At 32.9% G+C, this 23,069-nt stretch overlaps 1 protein-coding gene across 1 annotated transcript in view; it reads left to right on the top strand.

The window, feature by feature from the left end:
• LOC108976669 (glutamate-gated chloride channel-like) overlaps positions 1-17,347 on the top strand; it is a gene marked incomplete at its 3' end in the record, with an annotated part of 57,753 nt that extends 40,406 nt beyond the window's left edge. Inside the window, exons 5-8 of the mRNA XM_018945914.1 lie at positions 2,336-2,406; positions 12,116-12,185; positions 14,468-14,704; positions 17,213-17,347. Coding sequence (XP_018801459.1) covers positions 2,336-2,406; positions 12,116-12,185; positions 14,468-14,704; positions 17,213-17,347 — 513 coding nt within the window. The remainder of the gene's footprint in view (positions 1-2,335; positions 2,407-12,115; positions 12,186-14,467; positions 14,705-17,212) is intronic.
• Positions 17,348-23,069: the final 5,722 nt, after the last annotated feature.

The raw sequence follows: 23,069 nt of genomic DNA, 5'->3' as shown, positions 1-23,069 counted from the left end.
AAATTAAAATTCAGCTTTTTATTATTTTCCTTTATCACACAAACAATTTCAGTTCGTTTATTGTTCCTTTCAATGCCTAAATGCATATTTAGTTAAATGTCTAGCATATAGTTTTACATATTTTCTTTTAGTTGTTTTTGTTTAATTCCAAACATTGTAAAATAATAATTTTGTTTATTTTCTTGTAAAGTTTATATTATTCATAAATAATAAAATTTAACTAATATTATTGTAAAATGTCTTTTGGATCTCCTTTACTCTCTCTACATATCTAACTATTTCTAACTAAGAACAACTATCTCTCTCTCTCTCGCTCTGCAACTAAACCTGTATTAAAAATAAATTTCGCTAACGTTTATACATATATATATATATCTATTATTATTATTATTATTTTTATTTTTTTGATTTTCCATTATTGTGTTAATAAAATATGTAGAAAATTTACGCTCAAAATGGTAATTAACAGCGGTGTAATTACTTGAAAGAAAAAAGCGTAAAAACTGCAAAAATAAGTAAAGTCAACGAATACGTACTACTTACATACATACATACATATTTACTTGTGTGCAATGGGATAATTGTTGAAATATCAATGTTTAGTTATAAATTCTTTACATAAATTACACTAATTTGTTTTCAAAAATTTTTTCTTATTTTAGATTTCCGTTACTTTCCATCCCAAATTATATAGTGTATATATGTATTTTTTTTGAAAAATATGTCAATAAACGCTATAAAATTAATTATGTAAACATTAATTTCGAAATTTTTGTATGCTTTAGACGTCGTTAAACCGTTTTTGTTTGAGAAAGTCGCATAATTCGAAAATAGTTGATACTAATTACACACACATAAATATATAACCATTGATACTACACACTAACACTTGTCGTTAGTTTTAATTTTGTCAATTATTTGTGTAGCAATAAGAGTGCCTTTGTTTAAGGACATTTATTTAGTTTTGTATAGTTTTTATTTTATTAATATTTTTCGTTAATTTCATGATTTGCACTTTAAAATATAATGAATTTTCGTATGAAATTAGCTCAAAACTGCTGCGCAAATCCAAATGTGACGTAAAGCAAGCGAAGAAATTAAAAAAAAATATATAAAAACGGCAATGAATAACCGTTATTTGATAAAACTTTCCTGCCCAAAAACCGTTATAATATTAATTAATTTTTTTTTTTTTTCTTTGTTTAAGTCTTTAATTTCAACGCACCACAAGTTTTTTCAATGCATATATATTTTTTAACTGCAATATGATTACTTCTAATGAGATCCATACAGACATTTTTCAAAATATATGTACCTACTAATAACATGCCCACAATCAAATAAGAATTCTCAATTATTTCATTCACTTTCATTTCGTACACAATGCCATCAATATTATATTATGTTTAAAAAATTCAAAAAAAAAAAAAAAAAAAACAAATTTATATTTAAGCGAAACTAGTACGAATATTTATGGTATGTACTGTATATGCTTACATATAGGTTAGTCATAAGTGAGTTAGTACCATCAATAATTCTTAGCGATAAATAAATTCAAACTATAATTTAGGTTGCTGGAAGTTTAATTTWAGGTTAAAATTGTTCAAAGCTCTAATTGAGTTATAACGTAGACTTAAGCATACCGAAGAAAACAACAAAAAKAAAATATTCTGACTATATAATATTACCAAACATAATATAGTTAAAATTTTTTTGAAGAAAAAAAAACACAAACAAAGGAAAATTCTACTGAAATTTGTATTTTAAATCGGAAATGGGGCAGCCTGAAACAATTGCGCCTACACAAATGCTTCAGCGAATTAGTGTACGTTATTTGATTTTATCATTGAAAATAGTTATTTCGCATTAATATAGTTTATGTAACGCATATAGCCGGAAATATTTAAGCCTTATTTAAAATTTTCATTGAAAACTTAWCTTATATGGTATATTTGGTTACAAAAAGGGTTAATACAAATTTATTTATAATTCTTTTTCGGGGTTAATTATAATTTTGTTTTATACCTATAAAATGTTTCATTTGTTTGCAAAAAATAGCGGTGTATCGACCTTGCACAAGGCATGAAAAATTTTGTTTAATTTATATATTTTTTTCATAACTCTAATTTCTATATTTTAGTTTTTACACTTTGTTTTTTACATTCTGAATTTTAGCTTTTAATTTTTAAACTTTTATTTCTATACTTAAATTTCTACTATTTATGTCTTYTCTTATTAATTTTAATTTGTTTGCACCACTAAACATCTTTTTTTCACTCGTMCATCAATCAAAGAACCTGTACTAAATAGTCAAAATCGAAATGTGAAATTCTAGAAAATGCGCCTACTCTTGTCTATGTCAACATGTTCCTACGGTCAATCTCAAAAATCGACGATTACAAAATGGTGAGTTTTCCAGCCTTTAAACAGTGAGCAAATTAATATAAAACAGTTTACAGAAACACCAAAATTTATAATGACTAGACCATTAATGTATACAATTACATAACAAATATTGAAATATCATTGAGTGGTTTTTTAAACAGCTGGTATTAATAAATTTTGGTCTCATGTTGGCAGACGTTTTAAAACTATGTGTAAATAGCRGCTGAGAAGTTTTGCCCCGATTTTACTCCTTCTAACTATTAGGCGTTCCGGTCGTTGCAGAACGGCTTTACTGGAATGCGGTTTCTATTAGCAGTGGGTATCAAAAAAACTGTCTGATTCATGCTTGGCCTTCGCATTGCTTTTGAGATAGAATCCTCGAATTGCCAGGAAGTTGCAAGAATCGTTTAGCTTCGGATGGGCAATAAGTTGAATAATAATTTTCTCGAAATTAACAGTTCAATAAACTAATATTTTTCGAAAAACTTCCCGTTTACACCGTAGTTTTTCTGAATGATTGATACGCATATATTTGCTTAGTAYTATATATATTAAATTAAGTCGCTATAATCGCTCGTCTAAAAGCTACTCAATGATGCCTAGCGAAAAAACTTTATCTATAATTATTTCAATACTTTTTTTTTTTTAACAAAAACACCTTTTATAAAAAGTGCGCATTCGAACAAAAAACTTGCCACACACAGAAGTTGCTGCTTAGCTTTATAGATTCACATGTTCTTTATACCAAAATTTCTTGTAAAATAATGCAAAATACGTTTTAAAAACCAGACCACTACAATTAGGGTCTTTTGGTCACCACATTTTAAGCAAAAAAAAAAAAAAAAAAAAAAATAAAAAAAAACCAAAAAAAAAAAAAAAAAAAAAAAAAAAAATCAAAGAAATCAAACAAATATACAACAACGCTGTGTATAAAATACCGCTATCTATATTTAAAACAGCTTTTCGATTCGAACGGTTCAACCTTAACACCAGCTAAACGCAAAACTCAAACTCAAGACTCTCAACTGTACTATAAACCACCCACACAGCTGCCGGTCCATTTACCTACAATCACCCCTGTCTTCAGCGTTCTCCATGCGTGCAGTGTTCAATTTGCGGCACGCTTAAACCCCGAAAGCTTTCGCAATAACTCGATTACGCGGCCACTTGAGCTTTCACTTTCTCACCACCAAATCACCACTTGTAATAACAACAATTACCACCGATTTCTCTTTGTAAATTACAATAACAACAAAAACCAAATAGCTTTTGTGTTAAATAAACTATGATTTTATAAATAAATATTTCCGTTTTCGGTTCTTTCCACTACGAACTAAACGTAATAGTCATGTTAATGAAGTCTAAGTAAATACATGTATGTATATCTAATGAACAATATCAATGTATTATACAAGAAACAAATATTGAATGTAAAAATTCAGTTGTGTATTTTTCATGGATTAAGTAAAGRCTTTTGTTCACAACAGCATCATAATTTCCATTACTAACCTCACATTTATAATTTCTCTATTTCTCTATATCGCCACACCAGTGACATAAATTCCCCACTGTACTAATATATTTTAATGTCTACGCTTGTTTTCCGACTACACGTAAAGCTGTAAATTGTAATTAAAGAACAAGTCAATTGATATTTAACAACAACTTTAACCGCCTAACTATGTCTATCAACTATTATTCCATTGCATATCATACATCTATATTTATAAACATATGATTTTTCTTTAAGTACTGTGCCTGATTGTGTCATAAAGTCCATATATGATTTGTTCGTTTCTCTCATTGCGAAATCGTGTGTGCATCTTATTTAAATTTCATTTCATTGTAGCATTTTCAAAATATTTCCATAAAATTTTCTTATTTCAAATTTGAATTCAAGTATTAGTTTTGGTTAAATATAATTTTTGATTGTAAGGAAATTTACAGCTGTTTTCAGCTGAAAACGAATCAAATTTATATTCATAATTTTGGCTACTGYACTTTAACTCTGGACGTGCTTCGTTATTTTGCCCCTGTTTGCAAAACATTAAGATTGTTAGTCGAATCGTCTAACAAAGCACACCCAGGGTTAGAAACYATTATTGTTATTTTATGTTTCCAATTAATTATTTACTACAACAGAAAAGTATATAAAGGAAGGAAGGTTAAGGAWCTGTGCAACATAATGAAAGGAACCCTCAAAATAGTATAATTTCTGATTTCCTCAGACCTTTGTTTTGTGACTAGATATAGTTGTCGATATCTTTCATTCTTAAGGGGTTACATGGTTTATCCTCGGATAAATATCCGTCTTTTTTCARAAATCTTTTTTTCATATAAAAAATTAAAAATTCCATCACAAATTTTTATTGTTACAAATATACACTATTAAAAATGGAGTTCTGAAATTTTTCGAAAGCAATATCTCGGCCATTGCGACGCCATTTCCGGAGMCCCCTCGGAAAAAGATGTGYCTSAGTTGGCAGGAYAACTSCTTACAGGATCATCTAAAGTGAAAAAACGCTTTTTAGTTAACAACTTAACTTAGMACTTGGACGAAGGAAAAATAACCAAAAATTGAATTTTGGGAAGACAATTTTTCAAAAAAAAAAATACAAATTTCAGTGAAAATTTCGAGAAATTTTTTTTTTTTAAATAGTTGTAATTTAAAGAAACTCCTTCGTCCAAGTCTTTGAAAACTGTATCTCAAAGACCTGCCTAAAATTGGTTGAGTATTTCTGCAGAAATCTTCCCAACCGACTTCAAAAACACAGTTTCGTAAAAAACGCGTTTAAAGACGAATAGCTGGTCTCGAGCACACATTTTCTAAAGGCTGTACCTCCGAAACTATTACCCAGATCAAAATGTAAAATCAAAATGTAGCACAGTATTCTAGAGATSTTTTGTAGAATTTAAAAAGACAATAAAAGAATCGATTTTTTGAAACCCGTAAACCCATGTAATCCCTGATACCTACGCATACATACTACTGTGTTCAAAAAGTAAGATGAAATTGTTTCTAAAAAAAATAAATATGTAAAATATAAATTTTCTATTTATTCTTCCAAATCAATTTTGTTCCCTTCAAAGTAATCGCGTTCCGGAATAGGAATCGGAATAGTTTCCGGTATGGATTTCAGGACCTTCTTCGCTTTTTATCTCCTTAATTGCCAAATCGGGGGTATACTGTTCGTTCGAGCATTTCGACTGCTAACTGGCAAATCGCCCGCTTGATGTTTTACTCTAAGGCCTGAATCGAAACCGAATTGTCCGCATTGACTTTAAACTTTACATATGTATCTTCTGAAAAAGTCTAATGGTGTAATATAATACRACCTTGGTGGCMAATCGACCGGMACAAAACGTGATCTGCTACTCCCCGAAGTGTTCTTTCAATAAATTCATTGGTTGACGCGATGTGTAGAAAGTGGCGCCGTCTTGTTAAACCAAATATCGCCAAGATCACGGGCCTTTCACGGGTCATCTGATATTTCATCAGGCCACAAARCTCACCAAAACGTGATTTGTTCGGGATGAAATGGCAGCTTTTGAATTTTTTCAGGTTGCTCTTCGTCCCATATGCGACAATTATGCTTGTTTACATATCYATATGAGCCAGAAATGAGCCTCAGCGCTGAACAAAATTTGGCACGAAAACGTGGGACCTTCTTGGAGCTTTACAAAGGCCTATAAAGCGAAGCAATGTCACTTAGGAAAATCTAGTTTCTTAAGTTCTTTCACAAGCTATATTTTATACGCTTTTAATTGAAGATCTTGACGTAAAATATGCAAAATCGTACTATATGTCAGTCCGAGTTGCTATGAACGGCGCCGAATCAGCTCTCCACTTCTTTCTTTTCTTCACTGTTAACTGCACATCGTCGATTTGGTCGAATTTTATCCCATAATGAATGCTGGGTCTCAAGATGGGTAATGGTTTTGCCAATAGTAAGCTCAGTGGGCTGATCTTGTTGACCATAAGTCAACGCGAATCGCGCAAAACACATTTTTTACAGAACGTGAATTTTCGTAACGAAGTTTGTAAATATTTTTCTGGCATTAGTCTTTCCATGATGAAATGTCAAACAATACTGAACAAAAGTATCATGACAGTTTGACACGACTTACGCGTGAACTGTCAAAAAAAGGCTATTAAGAGAATAACTCTAGTTGGATCACCGGTTATAAACGAAATTATGTGAAAAGGTTAATCCATAGCCTATGATAAGCGAGTTGTTTTGATTTTACTGATTTAAATGTCTCGATTTTGTATAAAATTATTATGCAAGGAATAGTGAAAGAAGACTATAAAACCTAACATTATTTAGACACTAATGAAATATTTTAAAACAAATTTCATTTAATTTTTTTTCAAAGGAGTTTTAGGTTTTTAGCAGTTATCAAAAAATAACCAGAATCTTTAGAGGGTATTCGAAAGTAAAGTTTTTAAATTAAATTTTCTGCGTTTTTCAATCTTGACGTATTACGCATGGGAGCTAACAAATTAAAAAATTCTTAAAAGAAAATTTTCTTTCCTGAGCGATCTGAGGGAAAAAATATTTTCCAGATAAATTATTAAATGAAAGGAATGAAGTAAAAAGCAGTTTCCAGCATCATTTTTAACCATTTTCTACGATAATGTACTATTTTTTTGTTTTAATACTGCTTTGCAAGCCATCAAACGCATATCATTTCATGATTTTTTTTAAATCCTTTTCATGTCTATTTCAAGTACACTCTGTACAAAACCGCYATTTCGACATTTTCTCAGTCACACATTTACCGCTTAATTTTAACGAATCGCCAGTCAAGCTAATAACGCAAAAATAAATAATAACAACAATAAAGTGTATAGCAATATGACAGAAATAAATACGTTTTTTATTAAAATGTGCATTGGTGCCAAAATCAGTGTTGAAATGAATAAAATTTAGCCTAAGCACACACAGATTTRTTAAGCACCAAACAGTGTTGTTGAACGCCGCGAAAGTAAACTACACAATTSTATTTACTCACAGTACAGTTATGTGCAATATATACAAGCCTACAAGACAAGACACAAAGCTTGTAAATATGTTTATAATTTCACTGTAAAAAGTAAGTTACATTTTAAGCTTAATATTAACAAAAACCCAAAGGCTTATATATACAGTTATGCGCAAAGTGATAGCAATGGATAATATTATTACAATATGGTAACACTATGTAGAATATTTAGCTTAAACAAACTACAGTTAGGCGCACAGAAATCATCAAGTTTTAATTTTTTTCTGTTTTCTTTCTTTTTTTGATTTAGAAATCTGTTTTCATGCGAAATGTTTGTAAATTTSTTTGAGTTTCAAGTGAAATATTTTGTTATTTGAGTGTAATTGCGAACGGCGCATTAGCAAACGGGGTTGCCAGCTGCTTTACAGTGAGTTTACACTAGCAATGAGTTAATATTTTCTGCTAAAAAGTCCTTTTACAACACATACATGCAAATTTCAACGATGACTGTGCTTTAAACCGCGAGTGCGTGCAGTCCGTAGTTAGTTTTGTACAAATATGTAGCGCTAATTAATTATTAATGATACTAAAATATTCACATTAATAGCGTTTAATTTTAAAAATTAAAATTAAAAATTGAACAATTTTTATAATATTTCGCATATAAGAAAAAAGTAACTAGCATACCAAAAAGTGAGTAATTTTCTTTAAAAAAAAAAAAAAAAAAATACTTGCAATTTCATATACGATTTCTGTACTTCGAAAGTGTACTCGTACTGCTTTTTCACATGCCAGGCTTCCAGCAGTCTTTAAAGTGTTCTTTTTTAAATTTAGTTCAACTCGTTCAATTAGTATTCATTTCATTTTTTCAATTTAGTTACGGTTAATTGCTTCGTTTGTTGTTCATTATTATATAATTATACAAAACAGCGTTAAAAAATATTCTTTTCATGGTTTTATTAACGTCTAAACTTCCCTTACAGCTATTTCAAYGTACTATTTTGGCTTTTTTATTAGGTGGAAACTCTGTTCTTATAACTGTTGCATGTGAATGCATATATTTCTACTTTGTAATCCAATACATAGTATATATGTTTTATATTGTGCATTTCTGATTAATCATTAAAGTAATCATAATTATTTTTAAATTTTATTCAATTTATTAATTCTTAAAATTCTTCGTAAACAAATTTTGTTGTCACATTTCAATCGAAATATCTTATTAATTGATATATGAATCCGAGAAAAAGCGTAAAATATGGTCTCGTTAGACAATTACCGTGAATGCAATTTATTACTGATCACATTGATAAAACTAAACTGTATAAGGATGCTTACCGCAGCAACGAAACATTTTTCCAAGAAAATTTTGCTACAAAAGTGTTTAAAGGAAAATGGAAACAAAAGTAAAGTRAAATTTGCGCGATAATAATGATGTCTAATAACTAGAATTTGGGATGGGACTATTGAGTGGCGAGGGCGAGACTATTGAAAAATACATTGTTACAAAAAAGTACCCGGAAATTGCAAATCAAACGCAAAATATTTAATTATACATCAATAATTATTWTTTTTTTTGCCTTTGAAAGTCATCCCCACCAGATGTAATACACTAATGCACGCAATTTTCCCAGTTGCCGAAAGCTCTTTCAATGAATTTGGTTTCATCTCTGCGATCAACGGAAAATAGGTTCCATTCCGATAATTGTRGACTTGTTTGCATGCCATAAACCGATGTCTCGTCAGCACTTATAATGTTCTCCATGAATGTACGATCGGAGTTCGCACGGTCAAGCATGTCCAGAGAAACATGTTTACGGTAATCTKTTTGAAAAAAATTCAGTTTTATCGAGACGAGTAGAGCAAGAACGCGTTTCATACACAAAATATCCACCAAAATCATTTGTCACCGCTCTAATACTCGCCTGAAGGTTTTTAAGCACCATATATTAATACTTTCAGCAGTTGAAGAGGTCGAAGGTCGTACAGATCGAAGCATGTCTTCAACGATCCCTCGACCACCTTTGAACCACTGAATCACCGTAACGATTCTGTACACGAAATTTAGTTAGAATAAAAATTTTTAGACAATTTATTTGATAAGTGACCAACGCAGCAGGCTCGAATAAATTCCAACCGAGACGTCCTATTTTCGATCGATTGCTGCAATTGGAAGGTATGTGAACAATAACGCGTATATTCTTTTTCAACGCCTTCATCGTCTCGAGTTTATCTGCATAGACAAGCGACCCCACATTGATAGTGTAGCGGTATTAAGTCGCACGATAGCGAAGGCCACACCACAGGTCCACGACGCGARTTAATGCGCTCACTAAAAGTTTTGTTCAATAAATTRATTGCTTCGTTGGTTTTACTTATGACAGGTAACGCCGTCCACAGTATGGAACAGAAGGTCGTTCACATCAATATCTACTAATGCAGGCATGYACAAATTATTAATCGTAACTCTATAACRTTCCCCATTGACTGTAACATTATGGCMAGRATARTTTTTGAAGAAATTTTATTTATTAACGTAGCCTTTTAAACAAAAGTGAGCTTTATTGCTCAGCAAAATTTGTTTGTGAAAGCCGGAATCSGAGGCCATCTTGTTTTGCGTCCATATGCTGAACGTGCGACGCGCTTGATGATCGTYCGGCTTCAATTCTTACACGAGTTGAATTTGGTTAGCACGCAAACTGAACTTCTTTCGCCATATATTCTGTAAAGTGGATAGACACTGCTCTAATTGTTGCAAGCGTTGGCCTCCTGCTAKTCTTCTTCGATACTCTGCTYCACAACAGCAATAACATCTTCGTTCTGCAATAGCGTAAAAGTGGTGCGAAAACGATTCATGATTGTTCGATTACCGACGCAGCTGGAAACGTTATTTCGGAGTAAATCTGATCGGAATCCAAGGAATTTTATATATACATACACTATATATAACTCACACATTGACCTACATATTCAGCATAAGGAAACCAAAAATCATTATGTATAATCAGGGAAGTATTAACCTAATTCAGGGGAGGATCCAGAGTCGAATTTTTGGGGGRAACTCTATACTTACTTCTTGTGGATCGATTATGAGTTTTGTGGCTCACAAGAAATAATGAATAACTTTGAACTTTTGGGGGTGGAGTGTGGTGTTTTGGTTGGTTGCTAACTCCACTATCACACTATTGCGCATGCGTCAGTGCAGGGTTGCACCACAAGCGCCGTCCTTTTTTGTTTTGAATATCTGGTATGCTTTGTTCGATTCTCTAGAGAGTAACGCTTGGCGAATCGAAGACAGCACTAATATGCTAGCTCGAAGAGTCTTTATTACTTTAATTAAACAGATTGTTAAGGAAGATGAGATGAAAAGTTACGCAAAATTACAAAYATATTTTATAAATACAATTAATTGGTTAACGAAAATTTTATTACAAATATTTAGCTTGGATTAATTTGAGCTAGAAACATTAGCGGGACTATGGGAGAAATTTAATGGATATTGGAGCTGCGCAATTGTAATAAAGTTTTGAAGTGTAAAAATATTTACTACAATAAAAATAAAAATGTGAAAATACATTTAACTTTAATTAAATGCTGCCACGTATTTTAAGCTAATAATTTTATAAAATTTTTTTCACTTTATTTAATAACAGAAATGTTAAAAATTTACTTATATTTCTACCACTTATGAATTAAGCTTCTATTGAATTATAACGATTATTTTATGGCTTACATATATTTATTAACGGTTTATTTCTGCCTGCCTACTGCTTACAATATATTCAATGCCATGCAACTTTTGATGTTTTTAACGCTATTCTTGCTAAAATATAATAAATATACTTTTATATAAATGCTTAGTATATGTATGTATGTATTTAATAACTGATTACCAACTACAATACTTATATAATGAATGCATGTGTGCGTCYGGTGAATGTGACGGAAATATTTGAATGCCACTGCATTACCGCTGCTGCATGTTGCTTACCAATCTTACCATTATAACTGTACTAACCGAACAAATTGTTTATCGCTAGCGCTTTTGATGTTGCATTTAACTAGCTTGTCTGCTTGACTTAAACTTTTCTTGCTTGACACATGCTATGTATGCTTAAATGAACTGTTATTTTTGCGAAGCAATTTCTTACACCAACTCATCTTAACCGCTGCAGAAGAGAAAATCCGAATCAGACCAAATCCATGAACCCAACCTCAAATAAATTATGAAATTCGATAAAACCACGCTTAACGGCACATATCGATAACATACCCGAGCAAAAGCCACCAATTTGTGTTTTTTTTTTTCATAAAATTATCAAAGAATTGCGCGACCCATATCACACCAACAACACCGTCATTCGCATACGAGTTGCTTTATCAAAAACACTTACTATATTGCTAAATTTCGTCCTATGCAAAACCTGGTAAAAAAGAAAAATTCTCAAAATTCGTAGAACCCATTTAGTTRCATTGCAAAACCAAAAACAAAAAATCGAAATAAATTGACGATGCAAAATTGCAATTTACCCATTCCACTATTTACTCGCTAATCAATCAGGCCACCAACCAAATCGAAGAGCGCATTAGAGAATTAGCAAAATCCATTGTAGTTTAGTGTTACATAATCATTATCGAAAATCATAGGCTTGARTAATCACATTTGCTTGTAAAATTGTAAGTTCTCTTTTGTTTATGAATTTGACTAATCGACAATTTTGTGTGTGTGTGCGTGCGTGTATAGGAATACAGCGTGCAACTGACCTTCCGCGAGCAATGGACCGATGAGCGGCTGAAATTCGATGACATACAAGGTAAATTGGAAATAAACGCTTACATTTATCGTATTTGAATAGTAAGGAATATGATTTTAATTATACAGACACTTAGTTGCAAAGAACTGCATACATAKAGTCACCTAAAATGTGGAACAACGTAACATTAAAAAATCGAARYTCTGTTTTTTATTGTTTACGATTCACTGCATCATATTACACATACGTAGCATAACATTATCAGCTGCCGCTGTAAGATATACCCAATTTATAACCAATGTATAACCAATTTATAACCAATATATAACCCATATATAATCAATTTATAACCAATTTATAACCAATATATAACCAATTTATAACCAATGTATAATCAATATATAACCAAAACTCAAATTTTTTTCAATATGAGTGCTTTCTGTTATACTTCGCCTAGAAACCTATGAAAAGTGATTTTACGTTATTCTGCATTTTAGGTGAGCATATGCCTTTAAGGAATTGTGGAACTGAGATTAAAAACAAAAAACAATTAAAATTTGTATTAAAAGAAAATAAGTAAAGAAGACAGTATTATTAATTTTTCATATTAAAGTTATGATCATAGTTAAAGCAATGTTCTCAACTCTTACACATGAATATTTCATGTTTAATTCAATTCAAAATTTATATTAAATCAGTATAGGATCCAAAATTCATTTTATTGGATCACAGTCGCAATGAGAGCACATWTGCAAAATAATTTAGTTAAKTTATATATTCATGTATTCTTCTCTYCGAAAAGCTTGCTAAAGGTTAGATYAGGTTAGTTYATARGGTTGATTCATCYCACTTGGGCAGCTACATATCTGCCCTTATGTTGTCCGAAAAATCTTTCAAGTACATCAGCTCATAGATCAAMGAAGTGTTTTGAGCTCACCATAAACTTGTTAAGGCGATTATTATAATMATAATGATAATTATCAACTGCAGCYACCTTCTAAAGGTGTGTCTACCAAAATATATCCATATAAGTCTAGTGAAAGTCGGTGAAAGAGGAGAAAGTGACGAGCTTTTGTACCTCGCCTTCTTCTAGACAGCTTTCGCATACTATATTGATAGTATCTAGTCAGAACATTTTGCTAAATACAAACAGTATGAAGAAAGACTTACGGTTAACGTTGGGCTAAAAGGAACTCGCAGTCGCACAAGTTGTGGAATTTGAGCAGTACTCGCTTGGCTCACTAGAAGTTCATTGGTGCAGCGCTAAGACACTAGAGGAAATCATAAAACCAACTCGTTTCCAATCGCCTGAAAAGTTCATTGCGATCTCCTGACAACAGATTTCACCTCCTGCTCATCCTCTTAACTTAAGAGGTGTTTGAGAAAAAAGTCAGGAAAAACTTCAGTAAGACAGCGATATAGATTTTAAGGAAAATAATCGAATAAGTTGATAATTTGCGTGTCTCTTTGCGCCGAGCTTCTCGTATACCCAGCTTTCCTAAGTCGAATAGGACCTACCAGCGATGTCTAGAGATTTTCGGTGTTGTCCTTAGTGTATTATAAATTCCCATGAGGGCCGCTCTTTGAACACCCTCCAACTGCCAAGATATTGCTTTTTTTTTTGAATGTTCTTCACAACATAAAATATTATTAACTTAACTACGGTTTCATAAAGCCAGAATAACATATTTTCTGCGAAGACCCACTTCTTCGCAATTGCTGCTCTACAACAATATCAGGCGACCAATGCCTTGTTCAATCTCTCCATGCTGTTTGGCTTCCATGAGAGCTTTCTATCCAGCTTGATCAAAGCGCAATGTTATATTAGGAAGACACTTCTCATAACGTCTTACTTCGCTTTGAGACTAGCATAACTTAGACTAGTTGCTCCAAAGGCCTCTTTAGTGTTTTGTGGTACGCCACTAAATCTTTGCTCAACCGTAGCTTTAATAATATTCAAAGGCATATGTATCTTTCAGAAGTGCTAATTCGTGAGCTGAGCTGCCTTTCTATTTTAGAAACTTTCAAATATTTTAATACTCTTTCGGAGGGCTTAAAATTTCACTTTCAAATTATTTAAATCCGAAAGCTTGTTGCAAAACCAATTTACCGATAATTTCATTCCTCGAATCATGGTGATATACTTATACTAGTATGTACTTTTTACAATATTTTTTATGTCTCAGAAAAGTTAATTGCAAATATATTTTTTTGTTATGGTCTCAGTTACTAGACTTGACCTATCTTAGGTAGCGAAATAAAACATTAAATTTTTCTTAATCATAATACACTTTTGTATATTTTCTGCATTCAAATAACCACATTTTACTATCACTTTGCAGGTCGCCTCAAGTATCTAACATTGACCGAAGCGAATCGTGTATGGATGCCCGATTTGTTCTTCTCAAACGAAAAAGAGGGTCATTTCCACAACATAATCATGCCGAATGTTTATATACGCATCTTTCCCAATGGTTCCGTATTGTACAGTATTCGTATCTCGCTGACGCTGGCTTGTCCAATGAATCTCAAATTATATCCTTTGGATCGACAAATATGTTCACTACGCATGGCTAGTTGTGAGTGCAAAGAAATAGCAAAAAAAAACCGAATGAAATTATAATTTTCTTGTTTTAAACATGCGTCTTTAAGGGGGTATGCTAGTGTAGAAATAAAATAAAATCGTTTTTGTTTTTATTAGGTTGTCAAAAAAGTCTTGCGGTATTTTCGCTAATTGCGTATTTTCGCTGAGAGCGCGTAGTTCTAGTTTTATTCGTCGCAGCGGGTCATGCTATACCTTTTTGGAAAGCTCATTTTCACGCACTAACATGTGTTTGATTGATTGTCGTTTCTTTTAAGTCGTTCGTGAGTTATAGCGTCGCAAACATGTAGCAAAATAAAGAGAAAATGCGGCATTTTTCACAGTACTACTACGATAAAGGCAAAAATGCATCTCAAGCCGCCAATAAAATTTGTGCAGTTTATGGAACCGATACAGTTTCCATTTGCACCGCACAACGATGGCTTCAACGTTTTCGTTCTGGTGTACCACGCTTCGGAAGGCCTGTCGTCGAAAATTGCGATAAAATCGCTGAATTGGTCGAAAGAGAGGCATAGTAGCAGCAGTAGCATCGGTTAAGAGTTGGGCATGAGTTATCAAAAAAATTTTATGAACAATTGAAAACTTAAAAAAAATTCAATAAAAATAACGCAAAAATACCGAAAGACTTTTTTGACAACCTAATATTTTTAAAGTTAAACTATTCGAGAGGCATTTTGAAAATTCATGTAACTTACGGAAATACAGGTATTATTTTCATATTTTGCTGAAATGGCAACCAAACAGGTTCGGCCGTAACTGAAACTTTAACGAAACCTTTTTTACAAAACTATACCCGCGTACTCTCAGATTCTATTGTATTGTCGTATCGGAAATTTAGAAAATTTCTCGAGAGTTTTCTTTATAGACCTAGCTATATCTGGAACTAACTGTATACTCAGTATTAAATTTTACTATTATTCTTAAAATTGGAAACCAACATAAAAAAAATATAATTATTTTATTTTTTCAAACAGTCGACGTTTCGTGTAAAATTGTTTTTTATAAGGTAGTCGAAAAAGCCTTTTTGTATTTCTAATTAAATTTCTACTTATCTTTTTTTATATATATAATGAACTATAATGAACCAAATATGCACCATTTTGGTCGACCACTTTTTGCCATTTTTCCGCYAGAGACATTAATCCATCAGTGTAAAACTTTTCTGTTTTCAAAAACCTGGTACTTCGATAGTGCAAGGTCAGAGCTATATGGTGGATGCATCAAAACTTCTCAGTCAAACTCTTTCATTTTTTGCCGAGTCATCAAAGATGTGTTTGGTCTAGCGTTGTCCTGATGGAAGTTGTAGCCCAATCTTTTGATCAGTTCTGGCCGGTTTATTCGATTGCTTGCTTCAATCTCAACAGTTCCTGACAGTAAAATTTTAGAATCAATCGTTTGACCAGGCTGGATCAGCGCATAGTGCATGTTTCCTTTCCACTAACACGAACACTCAGCATAATTTTTCAAGGCGTCACTTCTGGCTTTGCGACCATTTATTGGACCATGATCTTTGTCGCACATTATTGTCATATGGGTCTCGTCTATTCCTCTCCGGTTATCATTCGCTTCAGAATGGTTCGATTTGCTTTCGTTTCAGCAAGGAATCGCAGATGTTAATTCGGTTAATTAAATTTTTCACAAACAATTGTTGTGGTGCCCAAATATCAAGCTTATTTTTGTAGCCAGCCTTTTATAAATGGCTCAAAACCGTTTGATGATGAGTGTTCAGTTCCTTAGCAATGTCACGGCTGCTTATATGACGGTCCTCTTCGATCGTTTCTATAATTTTAGCGACTTTTCCAACGATGGTTCGACCAGAGCGAGGTGCATCTTTCACATCGAAATTTCCAGAACGAAAGCGTGCGAACTATTGTTGTGCTACAAGAACTGATACAGCATTGTCTACGTAAATTTCAAAAATTTTATTGGTGGCTTGCGGAGCATTGTTCCCTTTTTATAAAAAAAAATTTTCAAAATATAGCGAATTTCTTCATTTTTTCACTCATTTTTGAACAACTTTCCCGAATTAAATTTTTTTTTTGTTAAATGAAGCTTAAAATCACACCTTTCCAACACTATATGACGCAAAGTGATTAGTAGCACTCGAGATATACTATACAACTGCAACGACATATATGGATAAAATACGAAAAGACTTTTTCGACTACACATATTAATTGATTTCTTTTACAATATTACAAAATTTACTTGAGGTTCATACCGCTAAACTAGCAAATTCCTTTAGGCATAAATGTCACCACTTATATATAATATATACTTTTAGATGTATGTATAATATCAAATGTTGTTTACGAAGTTCACGAATTTTTAGCACTATTAATGATTCACAGTGAAGTTAACTCACTTTTCACCTACCTTAATTACAGTAATTATTGAATTATTTGTGGATTTATACCATCCTCTCTACTGCTGTTGAAATTTTGTGTATTTTACTTAGCGTTTAATCGAATTTCAATTTTCACAGATGGTTGGACAACAAACGATCTGGTATTCCTGTGGAAGGAGGGCGATCCCGTGCAAGTGGTTAAGAACTTACACCTACCTCGCTTCACACTTGAAAAATTCTTGACTGATTATTGCAACAGTAAAACGAATACGGGTATGTTGTCTCGACAGTTCCTATTTGGTTTTCTTAAAAAAAATTTCTGCGTTGCTAACAAAATGCAAAGTTTAAAGAAATAACATTTTATGAAAACAAGTGATATTTTATTATTGTTTGTGTCATTTTTGAAATGTGAACTCGCCATACAATTTGCATTAACTGTACCACACGGTGCCTACATACGACCGCATTCATATTAAAATGGAATATATTCTATTAACGAGCATAATGTTTTACAAATATTTAGTATATTTACATATATACAATTAGTTATCGATAATAATTATGCAATTGTCTAATTTCGTTGAAAAATTTATTTAACTGCTTCTTTTATGTAACTGCCTACATATATACATATATAATTAATATTTGAATTTATATACTTGTTGATGTTTTCCGTTGTGCTTGTTTACACTTACTTAAATATGTAATTAATTACATTCCTTACTTTCATTTCATAAGTAATATTTTCGAAAACATGCAAAATATGCAAAGAAGAAGTTGTTTGTTAACCAAAATACCAGTAATATTGCTTACCGCCCACCTACACACGCACACACACACACAGCCACATAGACTTATACCTACAAGTATGAATAACTACACGCACACACATGCCCACACACACACCATACCACCATTAAGCATACTCACCACCAGCACTTGACGCAGTCGCGTATGTATAACCCCAACCGTGCATCAGCAGGGAATTCGGCGTTTAATAAATTGTAGTGCTAGAGAAATGCTAAAAGCTAGTATCATACTAAATGACAGTTTAAGAATATGATATTTCAGCATAACGAGGTAGCTGTTTAAAAATAGAAATTTCCTCTCAATTTAAAAACACATTATTCTATTTTAATAATGTTTCTTTAATTCTAATTATCTTATGCATGCTTCTTAGCTTTGAGTTTTCTATTAGATTGAGTCTTTTATGAATTCTTAAATCGTTAGAACTCGTGCTTGCTTACCGACAAAAGAGTTGTATAGTTATTCTCACTTACCAATAGTAAGTTTTAAGAGTAACCTTGGCTCAAAAACAAAGAAATCTTTTGTGTAGGTTGGTAGATAGTAGATTGGTTGTATGGCAAGGCACATAGGTCTTTCCTATCTCAAGGTGAAACCACCGTTACTAAAATCCCCTTACTACATTATGTCCTCTCTGAACCTCTCTGTGCGCCTGATGAAGTTCATCTTACCAGAAGTTTGCAAGCTCCGAGACATTTGCAAAAAACGCAGCGGAGTGTTGTGATTCTTTACCTATACAAAGCTCTGCACTTGCATAGAATTTGCACTTTAATCTCCTCCTCAGCTACCTGCTCTACATCAAGTCTACTGGTACGTCTGCCAATTAGACAGTAATCTGTTAGCACTCCTACTAGCATATTACATATACGAAGTTATTTCTTATCGTAAGCACCCCTTTTTTGGCAGCGTAAGTAGACTTTCTTTAGTAGTCGGAAGGTGATTTTGATATCAAATTTTGCTGAGAAGACACCACCTTATACTTCATTATCTAGGCTAGGTGAGTTAGGTGGCTTCGTTCCACTCTGAAGTCTACCTCTTAGTTGTAGCGTAGCTTTCAAAGGCTACTGGAATTCAAGAGAAATTTTGCATGTCAAAAATAGAATTAAAAGTTTGGTATGGAACAACTCGGTAGGTCCTTAACGCTTCTGACGGAGCTTTTGATGTTGCTCAACGTCAGTTTACACAGCCGTAATAGTTTTGCGGGGATACCGAATTCAGACATCGCGGCATAAAGGCAGCTCCTTTTCGTGCTATCGAAAGCAGCTTTGAAATCGACGAAGAGGTGGTGAGTGTCGATTTTCCTTTAACGGGTCTTTTCCAAGATTTGGCGCATGGTGAATATCTGGTCGGTTGTTGATTTTCCAGGTCTGAAGCCACACTGTTGACGGTGAGCTTTAATCTTTCACACAATACGCTCGATAGACGATATGCAATGTTGAGGAGACTTAGCTCACGGTAGTTGGCGCAGATTGTGGGGTCTCCTTTTTTAAGAATTGGGCATAGCACACTTAAATTCCACTCGTTTGACATGGTTTCGTCCGACCATATTTTATAAAGAAGCTGATGCATGCTCCTTATCAGTTTTTCGCCGCCATGGTTGAATAGCTTGGCCGGCAATCCATCGGCCCCCGACGCTTTGTTGTTCTTCAGGCGGGTAATTGCTATTCGAACTTATTCCTGGTCGGGCAATGGAACGTCTGCTCCATCGTCGTCGATTGGGGCATCGAGTTCGCCTTCTCCTGGCGTTGTGCGTTCACTGCCATTCAGCAGGCTGGTTCTCCAGTTCCCTCCATAGTTTAAATATGCTCTGAGCATTGGTGACTAGATCACCTTTGGGGGTTCTACGAGAGTATGATTCGGTCTTGAAACCTTCTGTAAGCCGCCGCATTTTTTCGTAGAATTTTCGAGCATTACCCCTATCGGCCAGCTCCCAAGCCCAGCGCACAACCCTATGTAGGGGATATTTCGCCTTCTCACTTTAGCTCGCCTTCAAACGGATGTTCTTAGGCTACCCAGAGGTTACTTGGTTAAAGACCGGAAGTCGCGAGCTGCTTGAGTCATATGTAAAAGAATCGTTTCTGGCCACTCCCAAGTGAATGTCGATCAGAAAACTTTCCTCTTCTTGAGAACTTCCTCACTTGGCAAAAAATAGTAAGACTTTTTAATTCGCATGAAAAGCCATTCGTCAAAATTTTTTTTTAACTTGGCAACATCTATGCCACATGTCACATCAAAATAATCAATAGTGTCTAGTATATGCTTGATTTTCTGAAGTACATAAAGTGCATTCGGCGATTTTAATGATGAATTCAATTATTCAACAAAGAATTTTCATAGAATTTTGTGTGCGGAATTAAATTTCTGGTGCCGCGACTTTCAAAATGTTGGAAAGGCCTTCGACGACAACTGTTTGTTGGGAGTAAGTCTTGTTGATTGGTGAAAATTATTCAAAAGGGATCGCTAACGAGTTGACGACGAACCACGTCCACGACGTCCATCATTATCAACAGTTGATCAACACGTCTATAAAATAAAGGAATTGGAGCTTTAGAATCGACGACTAAAAGTCAGAGATCTTACTGATTAGAATATCGTAAGGATCAGTGAAGACCATTTTGAAAGATCATTTGGGTCTAAGAAAAGTAAAATAAAGCACGATTCGTGCCAAAACCACTAATTTTTTTCGAAAAATAACGTCGCGTTAACGACTGTGAAACAATGCTTTTCGACTATCAGGATTCATGAAACGTATTATTACGGGTGATGAGTCCTGGAGCTAYGCTTACGATTAATCGGCCAAATGCAAAGGTGAGCCGAAGCCGAAAAATCCACTTTAAAGCAGGTCAAAAGTCAATATTACTGCATTGATATTTCATTACTGTTTTGACAAATTTTCAACAAATTTCATGCCGCAACTACCGTGTTCACCTGATTTAGCTCCGCGTGACTTTTGTCTATTCAGCAAGCTCAAATGAACGTTTCGGGGAAGCCCTTTTGGAGGCAATTGAAGACATTAAAAGTGAATCGCTAYGCGCATTGAAGAYTATTTCGGAAATTGACTTCAATAACTGTTTCGAGGATTAGAAACAAACGTTGGTACAAAGGAAAGGGACGACATACATAGAGTTTGAAGTATAAATTAGTMATTTWAAAAAAATKAACAAAGTCTTACYATTTTTTGCTCAAAGCAGTATGTATAAGCAAGCTCTGGGCGGATATTTGTTGCAGCTTTTCTCATCCTTCCTGGCAGAAGTTTAGCTTCAATTGTATGCTTCTATTTCTGAGCTAGTGCATTTTATACATATGCTCTTTTTAACGAAATCAACTTAGCTCTACAAATTTCTTCACATATATCTATTTACTTAATAAACTATTTTACTTTTTCATGTACCATGGGGTATTTAGATCTCTACAAATTCTTTCAGTAACATGTAGTTTCAAAATTTGGCTTACAAAATGGGAAATAACACACAACTGCTGAAGCTCTCTGTCTACTTATGTAACAAGCTGTAAGGTATTGCATGCAGCTCACATAACTGTTAACCAGCTGATTCTGGCGCGCATTTTTTTGAAGCCCTGGAAGATGCTTGTTTTTATATCAAGAAGCAAATATTTTATTTTAAATACATATACAATTTTTTGCTAGTTTATGAATATTATACATATTGGAGTGCCATACCATACATATATCGATTCGTAAGTTAAAATTTAAGAAAATTAATTTGTGCATTTTCGAAAACTCAGTGCCAATAATTTTCTCAGCCAAGCAAATATACTGTCACACTATTTTCAGTAATTAATATTCATTTGCATTTTGAGTTTGAAGCATGGACTTTTGAAAATTTTAAATATACTGTTATATTCATTTAAATATTATTGCAATATTAGAAATTCTACATTATTTTTGAGACATTTTAGTATTTGTTACAATATTTTCTTTGATTGAAATAATACATTCACACAAAAAATGGCGAAATATTTAAAGCAATCCACTAAATTAGTTGAAAGTAGCAAAATAACTGAAATAAAAAACAATTAAATAAAAATCGTATGCATTTTATAAACAAAAATATATACATACATACAAATGCAGAAATAGTATAGTAAAGCGGTAAATTTAATTACTAAAAAAATTAGTTTGAATGGTTTAATACTTTTAGTTGCCGTTGTGCATTTGGTGTTTAGAACAGTTAGAAAATATTAGACAACGCGCAACATTAGCGGCATTTCTGAATAGCTTACTTTATGTACACAACACTGAGCACTGACTAAACTTAACTTAGATGACAATATAGTTATATACATTTTGCTTAACTTTTTAATAAAATTTTATTGCTATAAATGCAAAAAACTGTTAAAAAAAAATACTAAAAACCACAACTAGCGCCAATTCATGTGGCGATTTTTCGGCGAAATTCGAAACATAAACTACACACACACATACACGCTTACACACATGCATAACCAAATACACACACATAATTTATATAATCACAAGCAACAACTACGCAAATAACATAGAAACTCTCAAAACTTTCAGAACTACCAAACTTACATACTTAACTTTCCACCCAATTTTGCGTATTCTGCGAAGAACTTCACAATGCAAGACAAATTGAAATTGGACAATAAATGAACAATTCTATATGCCAGATGCATTGATGAGATAGATTGGGAAAATCGAATTTAAAACTACGTAAAAACTTGAGAAAAAAATCAATGAAACTCTAAGAGAAACAAAAACTTGAAAAATAATGTAATGCAAGAAGTTACAAAAATATGAGAATGTGTACTAATAAACAACTTTGTCTTGAAGAGTATGGAACGCTTGGTCAACAAATTAACGGAAATGAACAATAGAATGTATTCTTAAAAATTACAAAATAGCATATATTTACAATTTTCGAAAATACGTTTCAATTCCGTTAACATTTTTGTTGCTATACGAAGAAAAACTCTCGAAAAAAAATCTAAAACCGCTGCTGTTATTTATGTTTGCCTATGACTAAAAAAGAAAAACTTATCATTTTTGACTTATTGCCTTTTTGGTTTTTCGCAAAAATGCAGTGTTCTTTCTAGTGCAAAAAAGTCGCTTATGGAAGCAAAAAACACAAAATGAAATGTCATTCTTAGAAAAATGTCAACAAAACGGATAAAAGTAAATTATTATTTAAAAATTAAAAAAAAAAAT

Source organism: Bactrocera latifrons, unplaced genomic scaffold (assembly GCF_001853355.1).
Source record: "Bactrocera latifrons isolate USDA-ARS-PBARC rearing strain unplaced genomic scaffold, ASM185335v1 scaffold_8, whole genome shotgun sequence".
In the NCBI taxonomy this organism is placed as follows: Eukaryota; Metazoa; Arthropoda; class Insecta; order Diptera; family Tephritidae; genus Bactrocera; species Bactrocera latifrons.
Note: the sequence above shows the minus strand (reverse complement) of the source record. Positions and strands in the feature narration are given on the sequence as shown.